At 45.9% G+C, this 21168-nt stretch overlaps 1 protein-coding gene across 1 annotated transcript in view; it reads left to right on the top strand.

Moving 5' to 3' along the window:
* Positions 1-20825, top strand: part of LOC8032685 (oxytocin receptor) — a 63794-nt gene extending 42969 nt beyond the window's left edge. The window contains exon 2 of the mRNA XM_029985581.3: positions 20038-20825. Within this exon, the coding sequence (XP_029841441.2) occupies positions 20038-20486 (449 nt within the window). The 3' untranslated portion in view covers positions 20487-20825. The remainder of the gene's footprint in view (positions 1-20037) is intronic.
* Positions 20826-21168: the final 343 nt, after the last annotated feature.

Below are 21168 nucleotides of genomic sequence, written 5' to 3'. Positions count from 1 at the left end.
TATAACCTTGACGAGTTAGATCCAACTTGTCACGGTAAATTTTTGGGCTACCTAAAAGGGGCGGCAAAGGGGCCGGCAAGATTCAACTTGTCATGGCAAAATTTGGAACCACCTAAAACGGAATGGCAAACGGGCCGGCAAAATTCAACTTGTCACGTCAAATTTCGGGGGGACCTGAAAAGGGGAGGCAAACGGGCCGGCAAGCTCGAACTTGTCACGGGAAATTTTGGGGCCACCTAAAAGGGGACGGCAAACCGGCCGGGAAGATTCAACGTGTCACGTCGAATTTTGGGTCCACTTTAAAAGGGAAGGCAAACGGTCCGCTAAGGTCTACTTTTCACGGCAAATTTTGATGCCATCTAAAAAGGAACAGCAAATGGGCCGGCAATTTTCGGTTACCCAAACTTTTCTGTGATAAAACTTGTCACGGCTATGTGGCTCTGAGGGAAACATCACGTCTTGCGCGTAAAAGTCGATTAGCTGGCGGCAAATCTGCCACTGATTCAACATGTTGCGTCGCCGGGAATTGAACACGGGCCATCTGGGCGAAAGTTTGGTATCCGAGCCACTAGACCACGCCGGATGAACATGATCGAATACGAATATCGAACTTAACCACACACGCGGAAAACCACAAAAAAAGAAGCAAGTAAACGTGCCAGCACAGCAGAAAAGGACTTAAGCCGGACAGTTCGGTGTAAGATCAACATTCCACAAAATGAGATCACGACGCAGCGTAAACAGAATTTACACAACATCCAATCAGCACGAAGGCTAGGAGGAACGTTTACCCAACGAGACGCGGTATGTTTTTGCCGGCGAAATAAAGACGAAACGCAGGTGGATGTCGTGCTAGGTTGGGTGCTTCCGCGGATGGCGTGTTCGCTGTAAGCATTGACGTTACACAGGAGTGCCGGGAGTCATAGTTGGGGGACGAATGCGATGTGTGCATGACGTGCCCAACTTTCAAAGGACGTTTGTCTCCTATTTGTTGTAACGGTTTATAGGCTCTGTACAGAGAGACACGGGAAGTATAAGTTTGTTGATATAGAGATGACGAAGGGCTGACGAGGACACGCTGATCTTCTCGTGGATATATCTGAATCCGGTAGTTGCTTTATTTTTTTGTTGTTGATATATTCCAGTATGATTTATAGTAAACGACAATTTCAGAAACGAAAGGCGCCAAAAAATACAAAATGCCTGATTATGATAAACCAATTATCATGTTCACGCTTTTTGTATGTTTTATTTGTTCTCTAAGCCTGAAGAGGAGGGAAAGGGGGGGGGGGGGGGGGGGCTTCCATCGACAGTTCATGTTACAATACAATACCAGGGAACATAATTGGGCCGCAGGCGATTGGTGCAGGTCGTGTCATTTTCCAGAGGACTTCCGGGTCTTCTTTTTTTGTTTTTTATGGATACATATATTGTGTAAAGAGAGGATTGGGAAGTATACAGTTCGTTGATATAGAGATGACAAGGGGATGACGAGGACGAGGACACGGCGAACTTTGTTGTGTCTCGGGTGTAAGCTATCCCTTCGGTTTACTTTTTCTTTTTTATTTCAGTGTGAGTTAGTTGGTAGCACTAAACTAAAAATGTATAATCGCTTACAATTTTTTTTTAAGAAGCAGTGTGCGTGAGAAGTTTTGAGCATGTTATCATCTCTCCGTGGTTCATGAGATTGCGTCATGAGCCAATAAGAGCGTCAAAAAGCCAATAACGAGGCAAAAAAAAAAATGGGAGCATAATAATTTGCATCTTGTGTCCATCGGGGACAATAGTATAACTTTACTTCTTGACGGCACGTCACTGCGGTGGCGCTGCTGTCGTCATTGCGCACGCGCAGATGCCTCAAGCGAACCTGGTTTTCGCGGAAGCGCAGTGCCCTCACCCGGTGTGTGGGCAACCGCGGGCTTGTTTGTAAACAGTGTGTTGCCCGATAAGCGCGAAATGTGGTCACAACAATAGGCGCACTAATGAAGAAACAAACAATGAGGCAGAACTCAAAAAGCAAAAGCACGAAGACATCGACATTCATTCTGACGCCCTAATTAGAAATTGTACCTAGAGAAGGAATCAACGAAATGTTTCGTTTCGTTATTATTTGAGTTGTTCTAATAGAATAATAAAACAGAATCTACCAACATTAATATTAGTTATCACGTACCGATCCACCAATTACCCGTTGTCTGTTAATATACATCCGACTTGTTTCTAGTAAAATGGAGGCTCAGAAGGAATGAAAAAACAAGCAATGACGTAATCACTTTAATTTTTTCGGGCAGTGCTCAGTCTCGTCTTCTTAAATCTTATGACGTAACTGAATGCTGCACTGAACAACCTATTTCTTTTTATCGATCCGATTTATTAATTAGTTTTGAGAATGTTGGTTACGGTTAAGTAGCCGCTAAACGACAATTACGTGAAACCCCAGAATTAAGGAATGAAAAAAATCGCGAGACCACACATTAAAAAAAAAAAACTCACCGGCTGAATATAAATTCATTTCTCAAAACTTGACGATCTCATCATGGTAACTTTTTCCTTAACGTTATATCACAGTTCCTTTGTTTTTTTTTAATTTTTTTTATGCTGAGTTTTATTAGAAAGATTATACCTGCAAGTTCTCGCTCGGATTGGTTTCCAGCGGTGACAAAATTACGCATTGTGCTAAATTTGTTTAATCAATTAGCGTGAAGGTGAACGTGCATAAAAAGAAGTAAACTTTTCCCGGTGATTCGACCGTATATGTGCGTACAAAAAATTACAACAAACCAAAATACAAAAAAAAAAATAATCGCAGCGAAATAAAATATAAGAGTGAAACGTGTCTATTAATAGTCAGAAATCTTTTTTTTTTTCTTTTGTTAAACTTAGAAACCTTTTTTTTTTCTTTTTTTTCGGTTACACAAAGCGTTATTTGAGGATGCTAATAACCGTGGTGTTCTGTCCGCAGGACTGTTCAAAATACGTCGGACCGTTGGTAAAAAGCAATACTGAAACATATATAATATATAATGCAATTCTAGCGAACAAAATTTAACTTAAAATATTTGATCGTACTTTCGTTATCTAAAGTCTGCTTCTATTATACTGGGGGTTCCCCAAGTATATTTATATTTTATTTACACGACACGTAAAATACGCGTCGCCGAAAGCTGAAACTCAGTGAGAATCTGACGCTGACACTGCGAACGCGTGTGGACTATATATCAGTGAAAAACACCTGTCAGCAAGAAAGATAATATCGTTTTATTTCTTTTTGACACTTGTTTTTTTTCCTTCCGAAATTTATGCTACAGGGTTTAACAATGTCATTTCTTGAGTTTTTCCTTCAGTTATTCGTCGCCTCATCGATTGACATTCGTGACAATATTAGTCTTAGGTGGACATTAGCTTATAGCGAAATTTGATCTTTCTCAATTATCTTTTGACCCAGGTAAAGTATTTTTCTCAAAGCTTCGCGCTCTGTCCTGACTCGCAACCGCTAGCGTCACATTCCCGAGGAGTCTCAGTTTTCTACGATGAGTAAATTTTTTTACGCGAGTCGAAAAAAAAAAAAAAGAGTTCTATTTCTCGGAAACGCCCGGTACTTTTAGTGCCAATATAACACAAGAAAGAATAAACAAATAGGACGGAGCAGCATGCACAGAACATATTTTTCAATTATTTACTTCTTGTGTATTGCTTGTTTTTGGTGGTGTGGTTCATGTGTTGACCCAGACTAGACACATTAAGTGTCCATACTAGGAGTCCATTTTTAACATATTATGGGCGAGCCAAAAAGTACATGTAACATACTCTCTAAAGATGTTTTATAGAATTGGAAATTTAGTATATTTGAGGCGTGTTACTTTTTACCAAGGGGAGGCAACCATCGCAATAAGCTGTGCGCTCAATACCAGACTTTCTGAGAAATGCTCTGTGCTACCAGATGCTCGCGCTCCAAATCTGCGAGCGGGCACTTTATGACTCCGTCATCGAACTTCCAGGCTTTGTGAGTATGCAGGACGGTCGTGTTCCTTCGTCGCACGACCGTCCTGGTACGTGCTCCGAACGTGCACGTGACGGGGGATGTGCAGGCGAGCTGGTGATAATTAATCGTAATACAACACCCGTAAGACTTTGGTGCGGACAGAAATGCACAACCGTTCGATTCCAAGAAAGAGACGACCATAAGAGAACGTCCCAATTGAGCGTCTTTTTCTTCTCTTACTGGCAAAAAAAAAAAAAAAAAAAAAAAAAAAAAACCCGCATATTTGAGAAGAGAAATGTGGAACCTATTCCGGACATCAATGAGAAAACACAGTCTTGAGACATGTTCGAAGCGAATAAAAGTACGAGGCAAACGCGCTTCGAGCACGCTTCGGGTGTGTCCGGAATTATTTCTGGCATCCTTTCTGCAGAGAAACTCTGTGACCTTTGTATAATGTTTGGAACAGTGCGACAGCAACTTAAGGGCACAGGGAAAGTCCTATACCCCCATGCATTTGAGGCCATGTTGAGGAACATTTTTCTCGGTGACTATTAGGAGTATTCCTGTCATGTAAATATCATTTTGTTCGAAATATTGTGTTTTATCCACTGAACTAGAATTATTTGAACCAATCTAAAATAAGTTTTTTTTTATATTTTTTTATTCTAGTACTGAAATTTTAGTTGTTTTCATCTATTAAAAACTTCGTAACTCAAAAACTGCTAGGTGCACGTTTTTAATTTTAGTTCAGTATTTTTGAATACCCATGTATGTGGTAGGAATAAAAAATCAACCCTCTATAATGTCAGGTTAAGGAAAAAATGGTACCTATGTACTAAAAAACACCGTTTTGAGATAATTGAGATTAAAGTAAAAAAACTGGTGAATAACGAATTTCTATTGGCACCACCAGCCTCAGAGTCATTTTTTCAATAGCCGCCAGCTTTGAAAGGCATTGCTAAAGTCATGTCTTCGCCTTTAGGCTTATCGCCTTGCTTGCCGGGCCTCTTTTGTGACCTGCCATGTCGCTTGGTCCGTAAAGTATATTCGAGTGACGTCAACTTCCCTCAGCCACTTGATGGCTTTCCAAACAGGGTTCCATCCACAAAACTTCAAAACATTGGCTTGTGCAATGCTGCCACCATTGAATAAAGGAACAGCATTCAATGGCGCCATTTTGTCGTTACGAAAACACAAACGCTTGAATGTACACACGGTACACTCCTGGGAAAAACGTGCACAGCGTCTCGTCATTGTCTTGGTAGAAAAAAAGCTATACAATAGTTGCGAAATAATTTTTTTAGATTATCTGTTACTGGACAAGCTTTTAGGTCTTGTGTTGATTTTGTTTTGTTGGAGAATTCATCGATAAACAGGGAGTGTATCCCAAAAGGAGGCGTGGTCACCTGCTACTTGCTTTCGGAAGAAGTGATTTTCAGCCCGAAATATAGCTTTCTAAAAACACTGGGACAATGGAAAATGTGCAGAAAGAACTAAACTTTTCAAATTGCGAAAAAAACTAAAATCGAATTTTTTTTCAATTTTACTTTACCCTGTGCCCTTAACCAAACTGCTCCTCGGCGATATTGTGTTGAAGGTAGGGTTAAGTGCACGTGGAAACTATACCAAACTCTCCTTACAGAGTCTGGCGGGGGCATGAACAGGCATACATCCAGTCACATCCCGGCGGTCGCACAAAATAAATTCCGACGAAAACAAAAATTAAAACAAACGAAAGAAAAAAACATGGCGAGGGTGGGCAAGCGAGCTGACGCAAGTTTACCACTACGTTAAATAACCCGAGACCGGTGGAAGGAATCTGGATTTCTTGCCACAGTCTCCGGCTATTCAGCGTCGTGGTTGAGCGAGTTGGTTAATGTTTAATAGCGTGAACGTCGAAAGCGATTTCCTCATTCCAAATCCACCCCCGCCGCCCTCTCCTCGTCCGCTCCGCTCGCCGAGATTGTTGTCGGAACCACTTAGGGACGGTCCTTCCTCGCGTTTGCGCACCGAATTAGAGGGTGCAGGGTAGACACGAGACGAAGAACAAACGCGCTGTCATCCAACACGCGCCCAAGTACGGACACACGAGACGGAGACTCCCGGTGATTACGTCGTCGCGCGCGGAATCCACCAACGAACGTATAGGGTACAAGAAGAGGTAGGCATACACACGCGTGCACGAGCGTGGAGCGAATAAACTATATCGTGCCGCTGCTTTTTTTTCGCTTTGATCCCAGCAAACTTTATCTTAATGGGGAGTGCCGCTGCTTTTTTTTTCGCTTTGATCGTGGCAAACTTTCTCTTAATGGGGAGTGGGGCTCGCTTTTTAGTTTCCCAGGCACTCTCATACAGCGCCTCTTAGCTAACAAGACCTTACTACTGGATTTTCTATGCCGCCAGCCGGAGGCTAGCGCGGTAGTGCTGTGACAGCGTTCGACTGGCAGTTGCGTCAAGTTCGTGGTTCACTGATTGTACACCAGCCCCAGCCGAACGCTTGCGCAGCGTTCGGTTCTGTCAGCCGAGCGCTACGCCAGAAAGGTGAACCGAGAATTCATATTATTGTTCTCCCCGAGGATTTGGTTCTGAACTTTGCTCTTAGGACATACAAAAAGATATCGTCTTTTCCTGAGGGAAGCACGTACTGACAAAGTTACTAAACTTGAATCAGGAGCAGTGGCTAGCAGAGTTCCATAATTTCTTTCTGTCGTGACCCAAAGATACGGCAACACTGGCCAGCTATTTTGAACAGACGTATAAGCCGTGAGTGCTTATTCGTCCGACGGCAGAAAGGCGACTGGAGCGACTTTTCTGAAGGGGCGCAGGGTGACCACCGATCACCCTGCGCCCATTTTTTAGAGCCGCCGACAAATTAAGAACACAGGACGTCTTATCATTGTTCACCAGCCAATCAGGCTGTACTATTAGCCGATAAGAACGCCAGAGTACCAATCAGGACGCACAACCACGAACGTAAAAAAGCACGCTCTGCGTTTCTTACGACGTCGGTTACTGTAAAGTTTGCAAGTTCGTCTGCTCCTTACACATCCCGTGCGTTCGTTTAGCCACCGGAGGCACCGTAATCTCGCGTTCCCTGTGCGCCCTCTATGTTGCCCTTTGATTGGCATGCCCCACCTATGGCCCTTTCTTGGCCTCCGATGCACCAAAGACGCATTATAGAACACTTGCTCGTCGTATATCCACCGGGCAATGCAGTTTGGCTTGACAGGTGGCGCCATCTTTGCAACCGTCTTGCAACTCTGAGACGGCCCGCGGCCGCAATAATTCAAACCGGTTTCGAGCTCGAATGTCCGAGCTTCTTTCCGAACTGTGAAGCAGCTTTCGTGTCTCCATCGTTCAATGACTAGTCCTTCCCAAAATTTGCCCCTTTTGGCTACCGGCTACGCAGACAAGCAGTCGCCCGGGGCGCCTCCTATTCATCGCTTTGAGGAAATAGTGTGACGTCTCCTTGGCCTTTTTACTACGACACACGTTGTTGGTGTGGTTGTTCCGCGGACCCCGGGGTGCGTTTCGTGTACGCCGTGGCATGACGTCACAGTGTCTCGTGATGTACCGGTCACGCCACATCATTAAAATTCCTCAGTTAATTTGGTGGGAAAAGCTTTCGGATAAATGCAGCGGCAAAATTGCTCCGTTAAATTTAGCGGACAAATTTATCCGCTAAGCATAGCTGGAAAAATGCCTTTACTAAGTCTAGTGGAGCGATTTTCAGTGCTAGAGAAAATGACGTCATGTGACATTGTTACGTCACGGGACATTACGCGTGACATCGTAATGCCACGATACGTGAGGCCACCACGTTAAGTGTAGTGACGTCATGGTTAGCGGGAAGAGGTGGAACGGCTGCGCCATTTGCGCCATTTTGCGCCGGACGCATTTGTCGCCGCCATCTTGCACCATTTTGCGGAAACTGCGCCACAGCCAATACTTCGCGCCATTATGCACCAAACCGCAAAACGTGCACAAAAAAAAAAAAAAAATTAGTTTGTCTTGGTTTCAGTTTTTATCGACTCGACTGGCAACAATGAGTGTGTTTCGCTTGATCGGCCTTGCAATCCTTTCTTCTGTTTATTCTCCCTGTGTATCCCGACTTGAAAGTGCGCGAAAAAACTCGGGGGTCGGATTCCATGCATTACACCACCTACGACTGGATTGTTATTCTTCAACTATATGCGGTTGAACAAGTCGGCCGAGGTGAGATCGAGTCTTTAAGCGCCAGATTGCCCGAGGCTCTGCGGCCCGGGATCCGGACGTCAGCCAGTTGAAAAAAAATGAGCGAAATATTCCTTTGAGTACTTCATCTTTTGAAGTTGTAACCGCATTCCCGCAAGATAGATCGTGATTTGATAGAACTGAAACGCGGTCCGATCCGAAACCTTGCCGGCCAGCAGCGCTCACGTGAGCGGTAGATTTGCTCGGCGTATTTCGACTCTGCTCCTGCTTATCGATTCGAATGCGATAACTCCGTTTTTCATAGTCTGCTGCTTCGATATTGAGTTGCACAATAGGATAAACTCAAAATTTGTTGCTCTCCTCCGCGCAACTGCTTGTCCGTTGCTTGCGCACGTCACATGGTTCGCGCATATAATTATTATGTCGAGCACGTGTGGGTTGTGCAATAAGCAGTGCTGGTTTGCATTTTAAACAGTTGAAAGCCACTCAGAAAGTGTCAAGGACACTATCTTTAGAAACTTATGGTACTTGCTTTTGGTTCTCTTTAATGCTGACAACGTTTCAAGTTTTCGCATTTGGTACACTGTTATCCCATCTACCTAGGTTCCTAATCGCTCGTGTTCATCTGTGCTGCTAAGCACAATTGAAATTTTTCCCGTGCTTGTCTAAGACACATGCTGAAGTGCAATGAAAACTGATTTGAGCTGCTCCTAGACTGCTTCAGAATGTAGTTTTAGCTGCTCCCAACCTGCTCCAAAACAGCTGTTTTAGCTGCTCCCGTGGCTGCTCCCAAGTGCATTTCATGAGTTCTGCCCCTGGGGCAGCGTGATTGCCTGCGTGCCGGGGAGTATGGAGCGATTCGGGGGCCGTCGCAGTTCGAGACAAGGCAGGGAATCATGAATTCTGTATTGGTTAACGTAATCTTAAATATTGTAGTTTTTGGGATGAAACCAAAGTGACAAACATTTTATGGCCAAAAGTATGGGACTCAATACTTGGCGTCAACTATCTTTATGGCCGAACGTACGGGACTCAATACTTGGCGTCAACTATCTTTATGCGACATTGGAAAGACTAGCATAGTTTCCGCAGAGCTGTCCAAAAGAGCTTCGTGTGCAGGTGAATGTGATGCAAGAATAAGTGATGAGCAGCATTGCGGCACGGAAGCATCGTGAAAATTACGCCATCCTCGACAACGCCAGTGCAGGGGACGGAGTTATCCCTGACGCGTTCCGCAAGCATTTGTGACAATGCTTCCGCAAGACAGTATGCCAAGCTTCGACTTGGAGTGTCTGCATGAGATGCTCGACGAGCTTCCAATGTTTGTTGTCCACTTATAGAGTCCTTCCAAAAGGGCGCATAGAATTTACGCGTCGGCGTTGAAACCTCCAGGACCCTGCTTTCATTTTCTTTTCAAGTGGGGAGCTCGGTTAACAAAAGATATCATCTTAAAAAGATAAAAACAAAAAGGGGTCGACGTTTTGTCGAGAGGCTTTGTCTCGAGGAAAAAAGGGAGCGAAGCAACGCTTATTGAAAAAGGGTGATCAGCTGCGCCAACCTTGGAGGTTCTAACTTTTTTCTATCATTCTAGTCTAATGAAAGGGGGGGGGGGGGGGGGGGGGGAGCAAGGTTGAAAGAGAGATTGTTAAATGAAATCCAAAAATAGAAGAGAGGCGTTTTCTTTTTTTTTTTTTTCTCTTAAACCTTTTTTTAATGAAATTACGGAAGCTTTGAAGGGAGTTGCCCCTCGATAAAATTAACGCTTCGCGTTTCTACGAGTACCGACAACCAATGCTGTGCAAACGCTCGACGGCCCGACTGCTCCGCCTCCATTCGCTTCGAAGGGCCGTTCGGCCACAGTGTACTTGAGCTTGTCCGATCGATTCAGTTCTGCGCCGCTTTTTGCTTTCAAGGGCCGCACGAGGCCTGGCCTTGGGCACTGGCGCATTTAGCGCCACTTGCTAGGCTACCAAACACATAATGGAGCCTCCGCCCACTTCGATCTGAGAGAGCATCGTTCTGGTTTGGCGGTCATGTACCACTACTGCGTGGTGCGCGTTAAAGACCCCTGGCTGTGGGGGGTAGTGCACTGGCAAATTTTCCCAGCTACGACAAAGAGATACCCGACACCCATCGGAGGTGACTATTAATTGGTGAATTCCACTGGTTGATTCGGAGCGCTTTACAAAATCCGCAGGAGAGGCAAAATTCCGATTCCTGGGACCCGCTCCCAATCGACCATCGGAATATGGACTCGCATTTTTGGAGCGACCTACCGACCCGGTCGGCCGTTCCAAATGGCCGCTGCTCGAACTTGACAAGCCGACCAACGCCTCAGCCGACTGAACATTCCGACGATCAGTGACAACTGTCACTGCTTAGCTGCAGAAAAAACACGCGACACAAGCTGGGCGAGAATATCCGTGCCATGGAGCCCATGTCACAAATAACGATGAAGACGTCCGCATTCGGCACCGTCACATACCTTTCGGCCGCCTCGAAGCGGCGGGGCACGCACAGCGATTGCCATCGGTGGAGTTCAGGTTGCTAATAAGATTTTAATAAACACAAAGAGGTAACAACCGTCACTTGCACGGTCGTTGTTTGATTTGTTCTTGCTTTATTGCTTGAGATAATGCCGGCGGCATGGAGAAGTGGTAAACACTGAGTGGAGGCAAAATGAACAGGCCTAACCTTTCGCCTGCTTCCTTCGGATTTTCTGTCATTCTTTTTATCGTGCTTTTTCTCACGATCCCAGATGTCAGCGCATGAGATTTGCCACGCTCCATTCCCGGCTTTGCATCCCTTATTTACGCTAGGTAGAAACGTTCGAACCGTCAGAATCCCACACACAACCGACGCATCCGAACAGATTCAACTTGACGGCCCGGCCGGTACGGCGATCACGGCGATCTCGTCAACCTCGCCGCGCACGCGCACAGCCGAGTTAAAGAAAATGATGCAGCGCGCCTTAGACAACTTCCGCCAAGATCTGGTTGATTCCACGGAGCGGTTGTGGCACGATTTGCGGGGCTCCAAGGGGCCAGCGTTGCCAGAGATTTACGAGCGGAAGATTACCAATTTGAGCCAGATGTGCGAGCGATTAGCGCGCGCTTTTGGAGCTCTAGAGATCTGCGAGCGAAATTCTTTATTACTCCCCGCCATAAAAAAAGGGTGTGTGTATATTTATAGAGCCTAGAATTTAATCTGCCTCAACGGGCGACTTGTGTCTCAGCTGTAGATGAGAAATGTAGCCAATGCAGCGCAACCTGCTAGCCTGGGGTCTTTAACGTGGATGTAGTAGTGATACACGACCGCACACCGGTACGCCGATGCCGGCCATAAAAACCTACAAACAACGCACTTACCCACTCTTATACCTAGAGCCATAGACGTTCCCCCTTCCCATTACCACACGTTTGTCACGGTTGAAGTCAAGCCCGACTTCTGACGACTTTTTTTCCAGACACTTCCACGAGTTCCACGAAGTTCATCTCGGGCGTCGGCATGACAGTATGAAGTCGTCCGTGCAAAACCAGCGCTATGTATTTGTTTCTTTAATCTACTGCCCTATCTTTGTGTATGCGTGAAAAGAGACCTTAATTGCTCCTTTTGTAGCTCTGGTTCAAGTTTTCTAATGGGGACCATAAAGCCCCGGACACTGCTCACACCTTATTCAAATGACACGGAATTTCTCTGCAGGCACGATGGCAGATAAATCTGCGGAAACGCCTCGCGCATGTTCAAAACATGTTTGCTTCGTGCGCGTGTGTGCTTCGAACGTGTCTGTGCACAGTCTTTGTATGCCCAATGTGACCGTCATACGAGGGAGAAACACGCCTGTGTATGCAGACCGTCGTTTGTATGATGTATTAGAGAGGTTTAGGGAACCGTTTTTGCACATACGACACGGTACGATGGGCTCTCCTGTACAAACTGGGCATATGCGAGTGTTCTACGGTAGCGCATGCGCAGTTCGTACCGTAAGGCCCATCGTACCGCATCGGATGTGCAAACACGGTTCCCTAAAACTCGCCAATAGAGTTTTAGGGAACCGTTTTTGCACGTCCGATACGCCACGATGGGCCCTCCGGTACGAACTGTGTATATGTGGGTCTTCTGGTGTAGGGCATGCGCAGTTCCGTACCGGAGAGCCCATCGTACCGTATCGGATATGCAAACACGGTTTCGTAGTTTTAGCGAACCGTTTTTGAACGTCGGATACGTTACGATGGGCATTCCGGCGTGCACTGTGCATGAGCTACTACAGAAGACTCTCATATGCGCAGTTCGTATACCGGACGGCCCATCGTTTCGTATCAGATGTGCAAACACGGTTCTTTAGAACTCCTTATTATCAGACTGACAGTGGCTTAAAAGGCGGCGGTGACAAGGGCAGCCTCTCGAAGGTTTCTGCCCATCTCCACTTTTTTCGATTTGTGTTCTTGCCGTTCATTCATCACCCTCGAATCTCTGTGTGCTTTATTTTAGTAGACCTATCACAATATCTTGTGCGGCTTCAATCCCTCTGCCAAGACTTTATAATTTAATCAATCGTACGTTTTCTTCATACGTCTAGGAGACCTGCTAACCGGATTGTGTAATTTAACGTGATGTTTTCCATGATGAACAGAACAGCGCACAAAAAGACGAAAAGGAACATACACAAGTGCATGTTCCTTTTCTCTGTCCTCGTCTTTTTGTGCGCTGTTCTGTTCACCATGTCATCGTACCAACTCGCCCAACTTACAACACTTCTGTGTTTTCCATATTTTGGAGCACTAAAAAATGTCCTCCAGCACTCTTCCTTCCTTGAAACCAATCTGAAGTTCTTCAAATTTTTACTTTATTTCTGCCTGTCGTTCAATCTTTTGCTTCATGACCTTCATGGAAATTATGTAGCTTATACTGGGCTGCTATTGAGAAGTCGGTTCATTCCGTTCCCTTGTACGACAGGTTCATTCTTGATACCTTTCATTCTCCTGAAATTTTATTAGGTTGATTTATTTCGTTAAATCTTCTTTTTCTTTTCCTCATTCTCCAAGTCTTTTGATCATCGCCATTGGAATTTCGTCTGTCCCTTTGACTACAAACTTGGAAACTGCGCAAAAAAGACAAGGGACAAGAACGAGAAGTGAACGAACACAAAGCAGCGTTGTGTTCGTTCACTTGTCGTTCTTGTCCCTTGTCTTTTCTGCGCTGTTTCCAAGTCTGCATCATGAACCAACTAGCCCAACTTCACGCCTTGTTGCCCTTTGACTAGTTGGTCATTTGACCTTTTCAATGCTCCTGACAACTCTCGCCACGTCATTCTGCTTGTCGTCCGGACGCTTTTGTGCGACTCACTCCCATTCGGTCCACTCGGTACAAATTGCTTCCGGCCCGCGCTACAAAAATGAATTCCGCCACATCTGCCCTATTTTGTAGAAACGTCTCTTTGATGGCCTCCTTAGTAAGTTGGAAGCCGTTTTTATTTTCAGTAGGTCGTGCGTGTCTTACTCTCTTAGCCAGCGTCTAGATCATGTAAATCTATACTTTTTTATACATATGCCCTGTATTTTCTTTCTGCTTTCTTTATTGTTGTATTTCATTATTTCATAAACTCTTTGTATGTTTTTACTCTTTTTATAATAACATCGACGGTACGTTTTTTCTTACCCTTTGTATGTTTCCAAAGGTTTATTTGTTCGTTTTTTTTCCCGAAGAAACCCTTGTTGTGCCTTGAAGCGAGAGTGATTTACTTTCGGTTTCCTTGCTCGAACTGTTGCATCTGCCTTTCTATCTTACCTTGTTTTTTAAGTATATCGTCTTGCACTGCGAGTGATTGTAATTGTAATTGTACGTAGGTGTAGGCAATAGTCTAGTAAATTATCTACAGTTAGTCTGCCTTCTCCTCTATATCCTCCGGAAACACAAAGCGTATATTAAAGCAGTCGTAGCGCGCTGCATACTCAATTCAAGTCAATTCAATTCATTTTATAGAAAACATCCTGGAAAGAGCTATTATCTAAAAGCTGTATTAATATCTTGACCAGGCCCATAAACGTCTGCTTATGGCAGTCACAGTTTTAAGTCATGAACGTATTTTTTTATGATACTAAGAAATAAATTGAAAAATACTACATGAATAACAATAATACATTTGGTACCATATAACAACACAATATTTACACAAAGTGAATAAATCTAGGATTCTGATAACAAGACAATAAGATAGTAGAAAAGAGAAAATGCACATGCATTTAGAAAACACTTCTAAGAATCAAAGACACAAATCTGAGCATATCTCTCTCTGTTCATAAAATACATTTTCAATTTCTTAAGGGGGCCACGTTTTTTTACCTTCGCTACATACTACACAGAACCACTCCATAACGGTAACAGCGGAATAAACTTGCCCTATAGGTTTCCTTTCTAAGCAATAGCAGTCAGCGAATAAATTATATGAGCATCGTTCATCCCCACAACTCGGAGCCAGAACAAGCGGCCACATTGCCTGGTGCCTATCCTATGTTGCCAAGTTAATCATAGCCAAGAGCCGGGGTCTTCAGAGTAGTAAAGGTCTACTGAGCTCCAGGTATTTTTAGAGTTCGGCTACTCTCATCACCGCAGTGGTTGGACACGACCCACTACCCGAGTGTCCGCTGAGGCATTGATTGGTACAAGCCGAAGTCGAGTGCTCACGCTATATATATATATATATACTCTGTTCCCAGAAGCTCCGCTTTCAGTGCGAGCTTTCCACCCTTGCTAACACAAGCGTGAACGCGCAGGCCAAAGGGCAACTAAAGCACTGCGGAAGCCAGCGAGCGAAGGCGGAACGCAGTATAGTTCCAGTGTCCAATCCATAAGCCGCGCTCGACTGTCAGGCGGGTGGTTCCGATCCCGCAATTATGTCATCAAGCTTTGCGAAGGCAAGCCTGAAAGAAATAGTCCCCTTTTATCCCCACAATTTCACCGCGACCAAGAAGCTTCTGAATCAGTGGAAACCAGTGCGAGAATACTTTGGCCAGAATAGGATCAGTACCCCTCTGTATAGTCATGGACATTCCAACCCGATGTCGTTCATGACCCGCTTAAAAGTGAAGCAGTCTATATTTTCGTGTCGTTTAAAGGGAAATGGTAGTCTGTGTTGTAGTGGTCGTAATTTTGTAATTCGTACGAAATTTCGGAATATGTTGTCTAAAGCCGCGGTGACACGGCTAATACGTCGTACGGAAGGCAGCGTGCAGACACCGTCTGCAATGTGTTTCTTTCTTGCTCATGCTCATGTAAAAACCGTCTAGAGACATGTTCGAAGAGCACATATATGTATGAAGCAAACATGCTTTGAAGATGCTTGAGGCGTGTTTGCCGACAATTCTGTCATCATATCTGCGGATAGACTCCGTGTCTTTTCACGGAGTTCGTGGCTGACATCTCCTAGGCCGCCGCCATGTTGCTGATGCTGATGCGGCTGGTGCGAATCGCGCGCCCTCCACCAGCTAGAAATTTTCTGCCATTCTCTTGGACTGTGAAAACCCGCTCAGCGCGATTTTATATATGTTTTGCGGTTTTGCATTCGACGTTTTCTGGCCCCTCTTGAAACTTTCCACCTAATTTTTCTAATGAATACTGCGTACCCTTTTTGCGTTATCTTCCACTGTGAGAAATAGGGCTGGTAAGTGCCTGGCTATTCCAGGGGCGGATCCAGACCTCCATTTTAGGGGGGGCGGTTCCTTGGTGTAAAACGGCGGGGGGGGGGGGGGGGGGGTGTTTATATTTTTTGTGGAGTTATCGTTTTTACTAAGCTCGGATAACATAATATAGATCTTGAGAGCTTTTGTATCAGTTTACCTGTCGGGGATGAACTCTTTGAATTAAAACCTTTCGGGTGACCACGCTAGAGGTAAGTATCTCGAAAATTGTGGTGACACTATCCTTTCTGAAACATGGGTTTCAGACCGACACTACGTGAGCAGTCGATTTAGGGCAGCTTAAAGACATTGCCTTGGCAGACATTCTGGTTGGAGCTAGTGTTCAACTGCTGCGGCAACGGGAAGAGCGGCTTAAATCAGCGGAGCGAGTACGTTGCAAACAAGCGACAAAAATGGCCCGGCGGCTTCGACGCTGCTCGCGGCGTCAAAACACTGTTGACTCAGCGAGCGAAACGAACGCTGCCATGCAAGTTCGTCGGTTGTTCGCCGTATATTTGGAATATCCAGAGCGCAGAATTCTGGAAGCATAATGTTATAGTTCGACAACTGTAACTTTTGAACTTAGACAAGACCTTAAACCAGCAATGGATCCTTCCTAATTATGTTCAATTGCATTTCGTCTGGATATTTTTTGTATCAAAGGAACACTTACTTGTTTCTGGGTAGTTAGCTCATTCGTCAGGGTCGAGAGGACAGGTGCAGAGATATGATAGGGCGGAGCGGTTGTAAGGTCGGCGAATCTCAACTGGGCTAAAGGCCGATCACGACTGCAGCATGGATATTTGGGAGTCGGTGTTCACTCGAATAGACAGGCACTGTCTATTTAATTTATGTATAGTCACATCTTTGAAAGAGCTCGTTTTCCCCAAGTCCGTTCGACACACACATATTCGCTCCTGCAAAGCCGCGCGAAAACTCTGCCGTCAATCCACAGAAGCCGCGTTTAACTGGAAAAGACGGCGCCAAGGGGAGACAAGGGGTAGCGGGCGCCTTTCCTAAAATATGTCCCACCACCCTAAGTTGAAACGGCATTGTATGCAAATAAATGCCTACGGCGTCGGCTTGAGGACACCGTGTAAGCAGCCTCCAGCATTTAGAGTGCTCGTACCGTTTATATTTATTTTATTAGCTTCCCGCCACGAGAAGTCGTACCGCAGGCAGTAAGAAGCCCATTAGAGGAAACATCTCCCCTTCTGGCACTCGGCGGCTTCTTTCTGTATTCCGCGCTGCAGCGCTGATCCCCAGTGAGGGATGGAGGCGAGGACGAAGGTGGGCTAATGTTTAAGGCAAAGTCGTGGGGAAGTCCGGAGCGTCTTCAAAAGAAGCTCAGACCCAGACTACACTGTACCCAGAGCATTTGCTTCTTCTCTCAGTTTAGAAGAAAAGCAATTGGTCACCTGGTTGTACAAGCTGCATCCCCCCCCCCCCTGGAATGTCTCCTCCCGGTACGTCCCCTCCGCACTTCCCTTCGCAATGAGCACACCGTGCCAATAAGATACCTTTAGTGAGCCAGTGGGCGACAGCATCTCAAAGCAAGCCAAAAAAGACATGCCAAAAGACAAGCCCAGAACCACAGAGAAACTATCAAACGAGAAGTGATGAAAAGGCGGCCGCTAGAGAGGAAGGATAATCCGCTACCCTTGAGGAAGGCTGCTTGGCGTCTGTGTTTGGGAGCTTTCAGGGCACAAATTTTTTGCAGACAACCCCCAAAGAGAGAGAGGGAGACAGAGAGAGAGAGAGAGAAAGGGGACTAGATATGTTGAAGGTATTTTCCCCCCGTGCTCGACGTGCTGGCCTTGTTTGGAAGTGTGTCTGCAGTCGAGGATCCTGATATTTGGTGCGCCTCCCCACTGTCTCTCCACTTCGAAACTCCTGGCGCCGTCCCTGTCGGGAAGACGTACCGTGACCTTGACGGAGATAAACTCCACTTTGGAAGCGCCCAGCAGCCGCGTCCACCCACCGCTGTTTTAATCTTTTGTTTCTCGCGTCGATTGCCCACGTTTCTTCTTCGAGCTGACGAAGAACCCCGGGGAGGGGGGGGGGGGGGGGCGGTTGCCTGGCGAGGCGTTTGGGGGGGGGGGGGTGGCGATCGCCCCCACCGCCCCCCCCCCCTCCCCTTGGATCCGCCACTGGGCCATTCGAGCGTTTCTGCTCGACATTCACGGGACAGGAAAAAGGGGAAGGACGTCGAACGGCCCTTGACGCGATTTTGCGAACAATGACAACTGTTCTCCCCTGTACCAGAGATAATCCTCGTAGAGTCCTTCTCATTCATTGCCAGAAATAGTTGTTCCGGTTGCAGTCAGTCGCGCCCGTTCCTTCGCCTCGGTCCTACACCGTGGCCTCGGTGCTGGTGTGGAAGGAGGAAGCTCTCCCCAAAACGTGCCCCAAACCGAAGTCTTCTTGGATTCCGTCCGATCGTCAAGATGTGACTGACGTCGACTGTAACTGTGTTATTTGAGATATTTCTTAAATAAATTATTATATAAATATAAATTAACACTGCATCGTGTGGTACGTACAATATATTGTTCGAATGTTAAATCTGGCTAAATAGTATATCCGCGTCCTGTTCATCGATAAACACGCTATTTGTGAGCGTGACAAATGCATGCTTTTCGGCTATCTTCTGTTGTAACTTATTTTCGACAAATACGCACTTTGTCGTTTGACACGCGGCTAATCGGTGGCGCCGTCAAAACTTACCGTAAAAAAAAAATAACAACTAACATTTCAAACGCATTCGTTCAGTCGACCGCGTACCCAACAAAAATAGTTTACAGTATTTTTTTTTCCTGTTTTTTTTAAGTGTTACAATGCTTTCTCAATGTCATCTGGAAAATACATACACCATGAAACACAGAATGCAGCGCGAGAAGACGAGAATTTAGCTGCCAGCAGTGTTTGAAACTGCGCCTACATTGGCTGCGCGTGTCGAAATCACAATCCACTCGGTTAGGGTTAGCAGGGACGCCGGTGAGAGTCTGGCCTCAAACCCAGTGACTGGGCTCGAAAACGGTTTGGTGCCCCTGGGGTTGAGTGTTTCTTAAAAAGGTTCGTACTGAAAGCGTTCCTAGCCAATATAAGGGTCGTTGGCGCTGTGGGTGCAATCGTGTTATTTCTGTTTCATGTTTATCGCTACGGTGGGGCTCGGCCTTTAGTGACCACACAGCTTCGGAAATGCTTTTGTTCAGATAGTGCTGAACAAGACGTGGTGGAAACGGCAGGAGGGATCTTAATAGTCATACCGCCTGCAGCGCGAGCATTCTGCTCGCGCAGTCATCCTTCCCACAGAGCGCACGTGCTCTGCGGGAGCACGTGCGCTCTGCGGGAGGACGGCGGAAGGCGTGGAGCGCGTGCTGGAGGCCGAGCGTTCGAAAGGCACGTCCTGCCGTTCTTGCTCTGCCAGTGACTATAGATGTGGCACTGCTTGCGTTCGGACAGTGCGAAAGAAGACGACATTTTGATCATGGTTGGGCAGCGCGTGCTTCAGGTCCGTGTAATTCAGGCTTCATTGCTCTGACACGTACCGCTTTGCCACCGTTTCATTGTCCCCTCAGCCTCACAAAACAAGGTAGATTGCAACTTGCAATGGTTCAATGAAGATGCAGTCACTGACAATGAACATGTTTCGGAGCAGAACCAAACTCGATTTTATTATGAATGCCTCTGACCGATGGAATTCAGGGCGAGGAAGATTGAAAACCTCTAACCCTTAAACTCGGCTGCTGCTTTTTCGGTCACGCACAGATATATACATGCAAAAAGCGCAAATACATGTATGATTAATCTCACAGGCATCTGCAGTGCAGACAAAGGGACGGGCGCGAGCACGCTTTGGGAAGTGCCTATTCGTACGATTTAGGTTCATCAGTCTCTGTCTTTGTTTGCGCTGTAGATAGTTGTGAGATGTGACAATACATATAGACGCAGAGTGAGAGGAGGAGATGAGAACGCCCTGGGACGGCAGAGCGTCGAAGTCTTGTTGGATTGATTAGGTCGGTAGGCACAAAGGGAAGGAACTGCCTTTTCCTCTACACACCACAGACATTCAGAACAGTTCTGCATATTTTTAAAAAAATGTAGACAATTTAAAAACGAGTAGCATATTCAAAGATCTGCTTCCACGCCAAATTATGTGCTGACTTTGTATTTTCTGTGCAGATGCCACTGTAACTATCCTGATGCTGCTCAACAGCCTCAACAGCTGCGTCAACCCCTGGATCTACCTTTTCTTCAATCGCAGCCTGGTCAATGCCCTAAGGTACCAGGTTTGCAGATGCCCGGAAAAGAACGCCAAAGTGACCAGCTGCACCGCGAGCAGCTGCCCATCCACGGGCATCGTGGCGGAGCTGACCACGCAGGGCACTGACGCGGGGAACACCCTGAGTCGCCTAAACTCGCCCATCGTATCAACGGTTCGCAGGACTGCACCCACGATCGTCCCAGAGAAGCTTCTGGAACCGCCAAGGCTTCTAGCCGGAAGGGACAACGGCCAAGACAAGATTGAGATGATGGCCGTGGTCTGCAAGTCTGCAGATTCGGCTCCATGGCACGAACAAATTGTGCTTGTGAGGAAAACTACATCGTACCAGGACTTCGTGTGTTCTTGAAAGTTGGGCAACGGGCGTATTGGTTGGGCTGTTGAGCAGGGTGACCTATGTATTTGGTGATTTAGTCGAATGCTCAATTGTTAAAGCGGTGTTCTTGTTTGATGTCACTATGCTCTCTTTTTCAGCTAGCGGCTCTGGTCTGGACATGCAACTTGACGAGAGATTTTAATGTATTACTGTGGTTTCAGCAGATGAATGCGGCTACAATGCACTGTGACTTGACATTAATATAACTGAAAGTAATGAGAAACCTAGGGTTGAGAAAAACGGTACGTGGTAAGATACTACTCCACATAATTTCCAACTTTTTTATCTACACTTTAGCATGCTCGTTCTTAACAGTCGTATATCAAGATTTTAAGCCTTTAATTGTGAACTGTCCTTGAGGTTCGGAGAGGAGGTCTGTTGAAGCTTGAATTTAATTACTAACTTAAAGCTGCAAGAAATCTGTACGAGGAAGGACCACACCGCACATTTTTCGAATATTCGTTTAGCCTGTTTCTTAGTAAAACTACTGTATGAAGGGCATTTTACGTCTTAAAATGTGACCTGTAGTTAAGGTTCGGAAAATGGATTTCAGAAAACTTTGAAAGTAATTAGTAACTTAGGGCTGAAAGGAACCGTGCGAGAGAAGAACTGCCCTACACATTTTTTAACTTTATATTTAAATCTTAGCTTGTTT

The sequence above is a fragment of the Ixodes scapularis genome, unplaced genomic scaffold (assembly GCF_016920785.2).
Source record: "Ixodes scapularis isolate PalLabHiFi unplaced genomic scaffold, ASM1692078v2 PGA_scaffold11__112_contigs__length_91849675, whole genome shotgun sequence".
NCBI classification, from domain to species: Eukaryota; Metazoa; Arthropoda; class Arachnida; order Ixodida; family Ixodidae; genus Ixodes; species Ixodes scapularis.
Note: the sequence above shows the minus strand (reverse complement) of the source record. Positions and strands in the feature narration are given on the sequence as shown.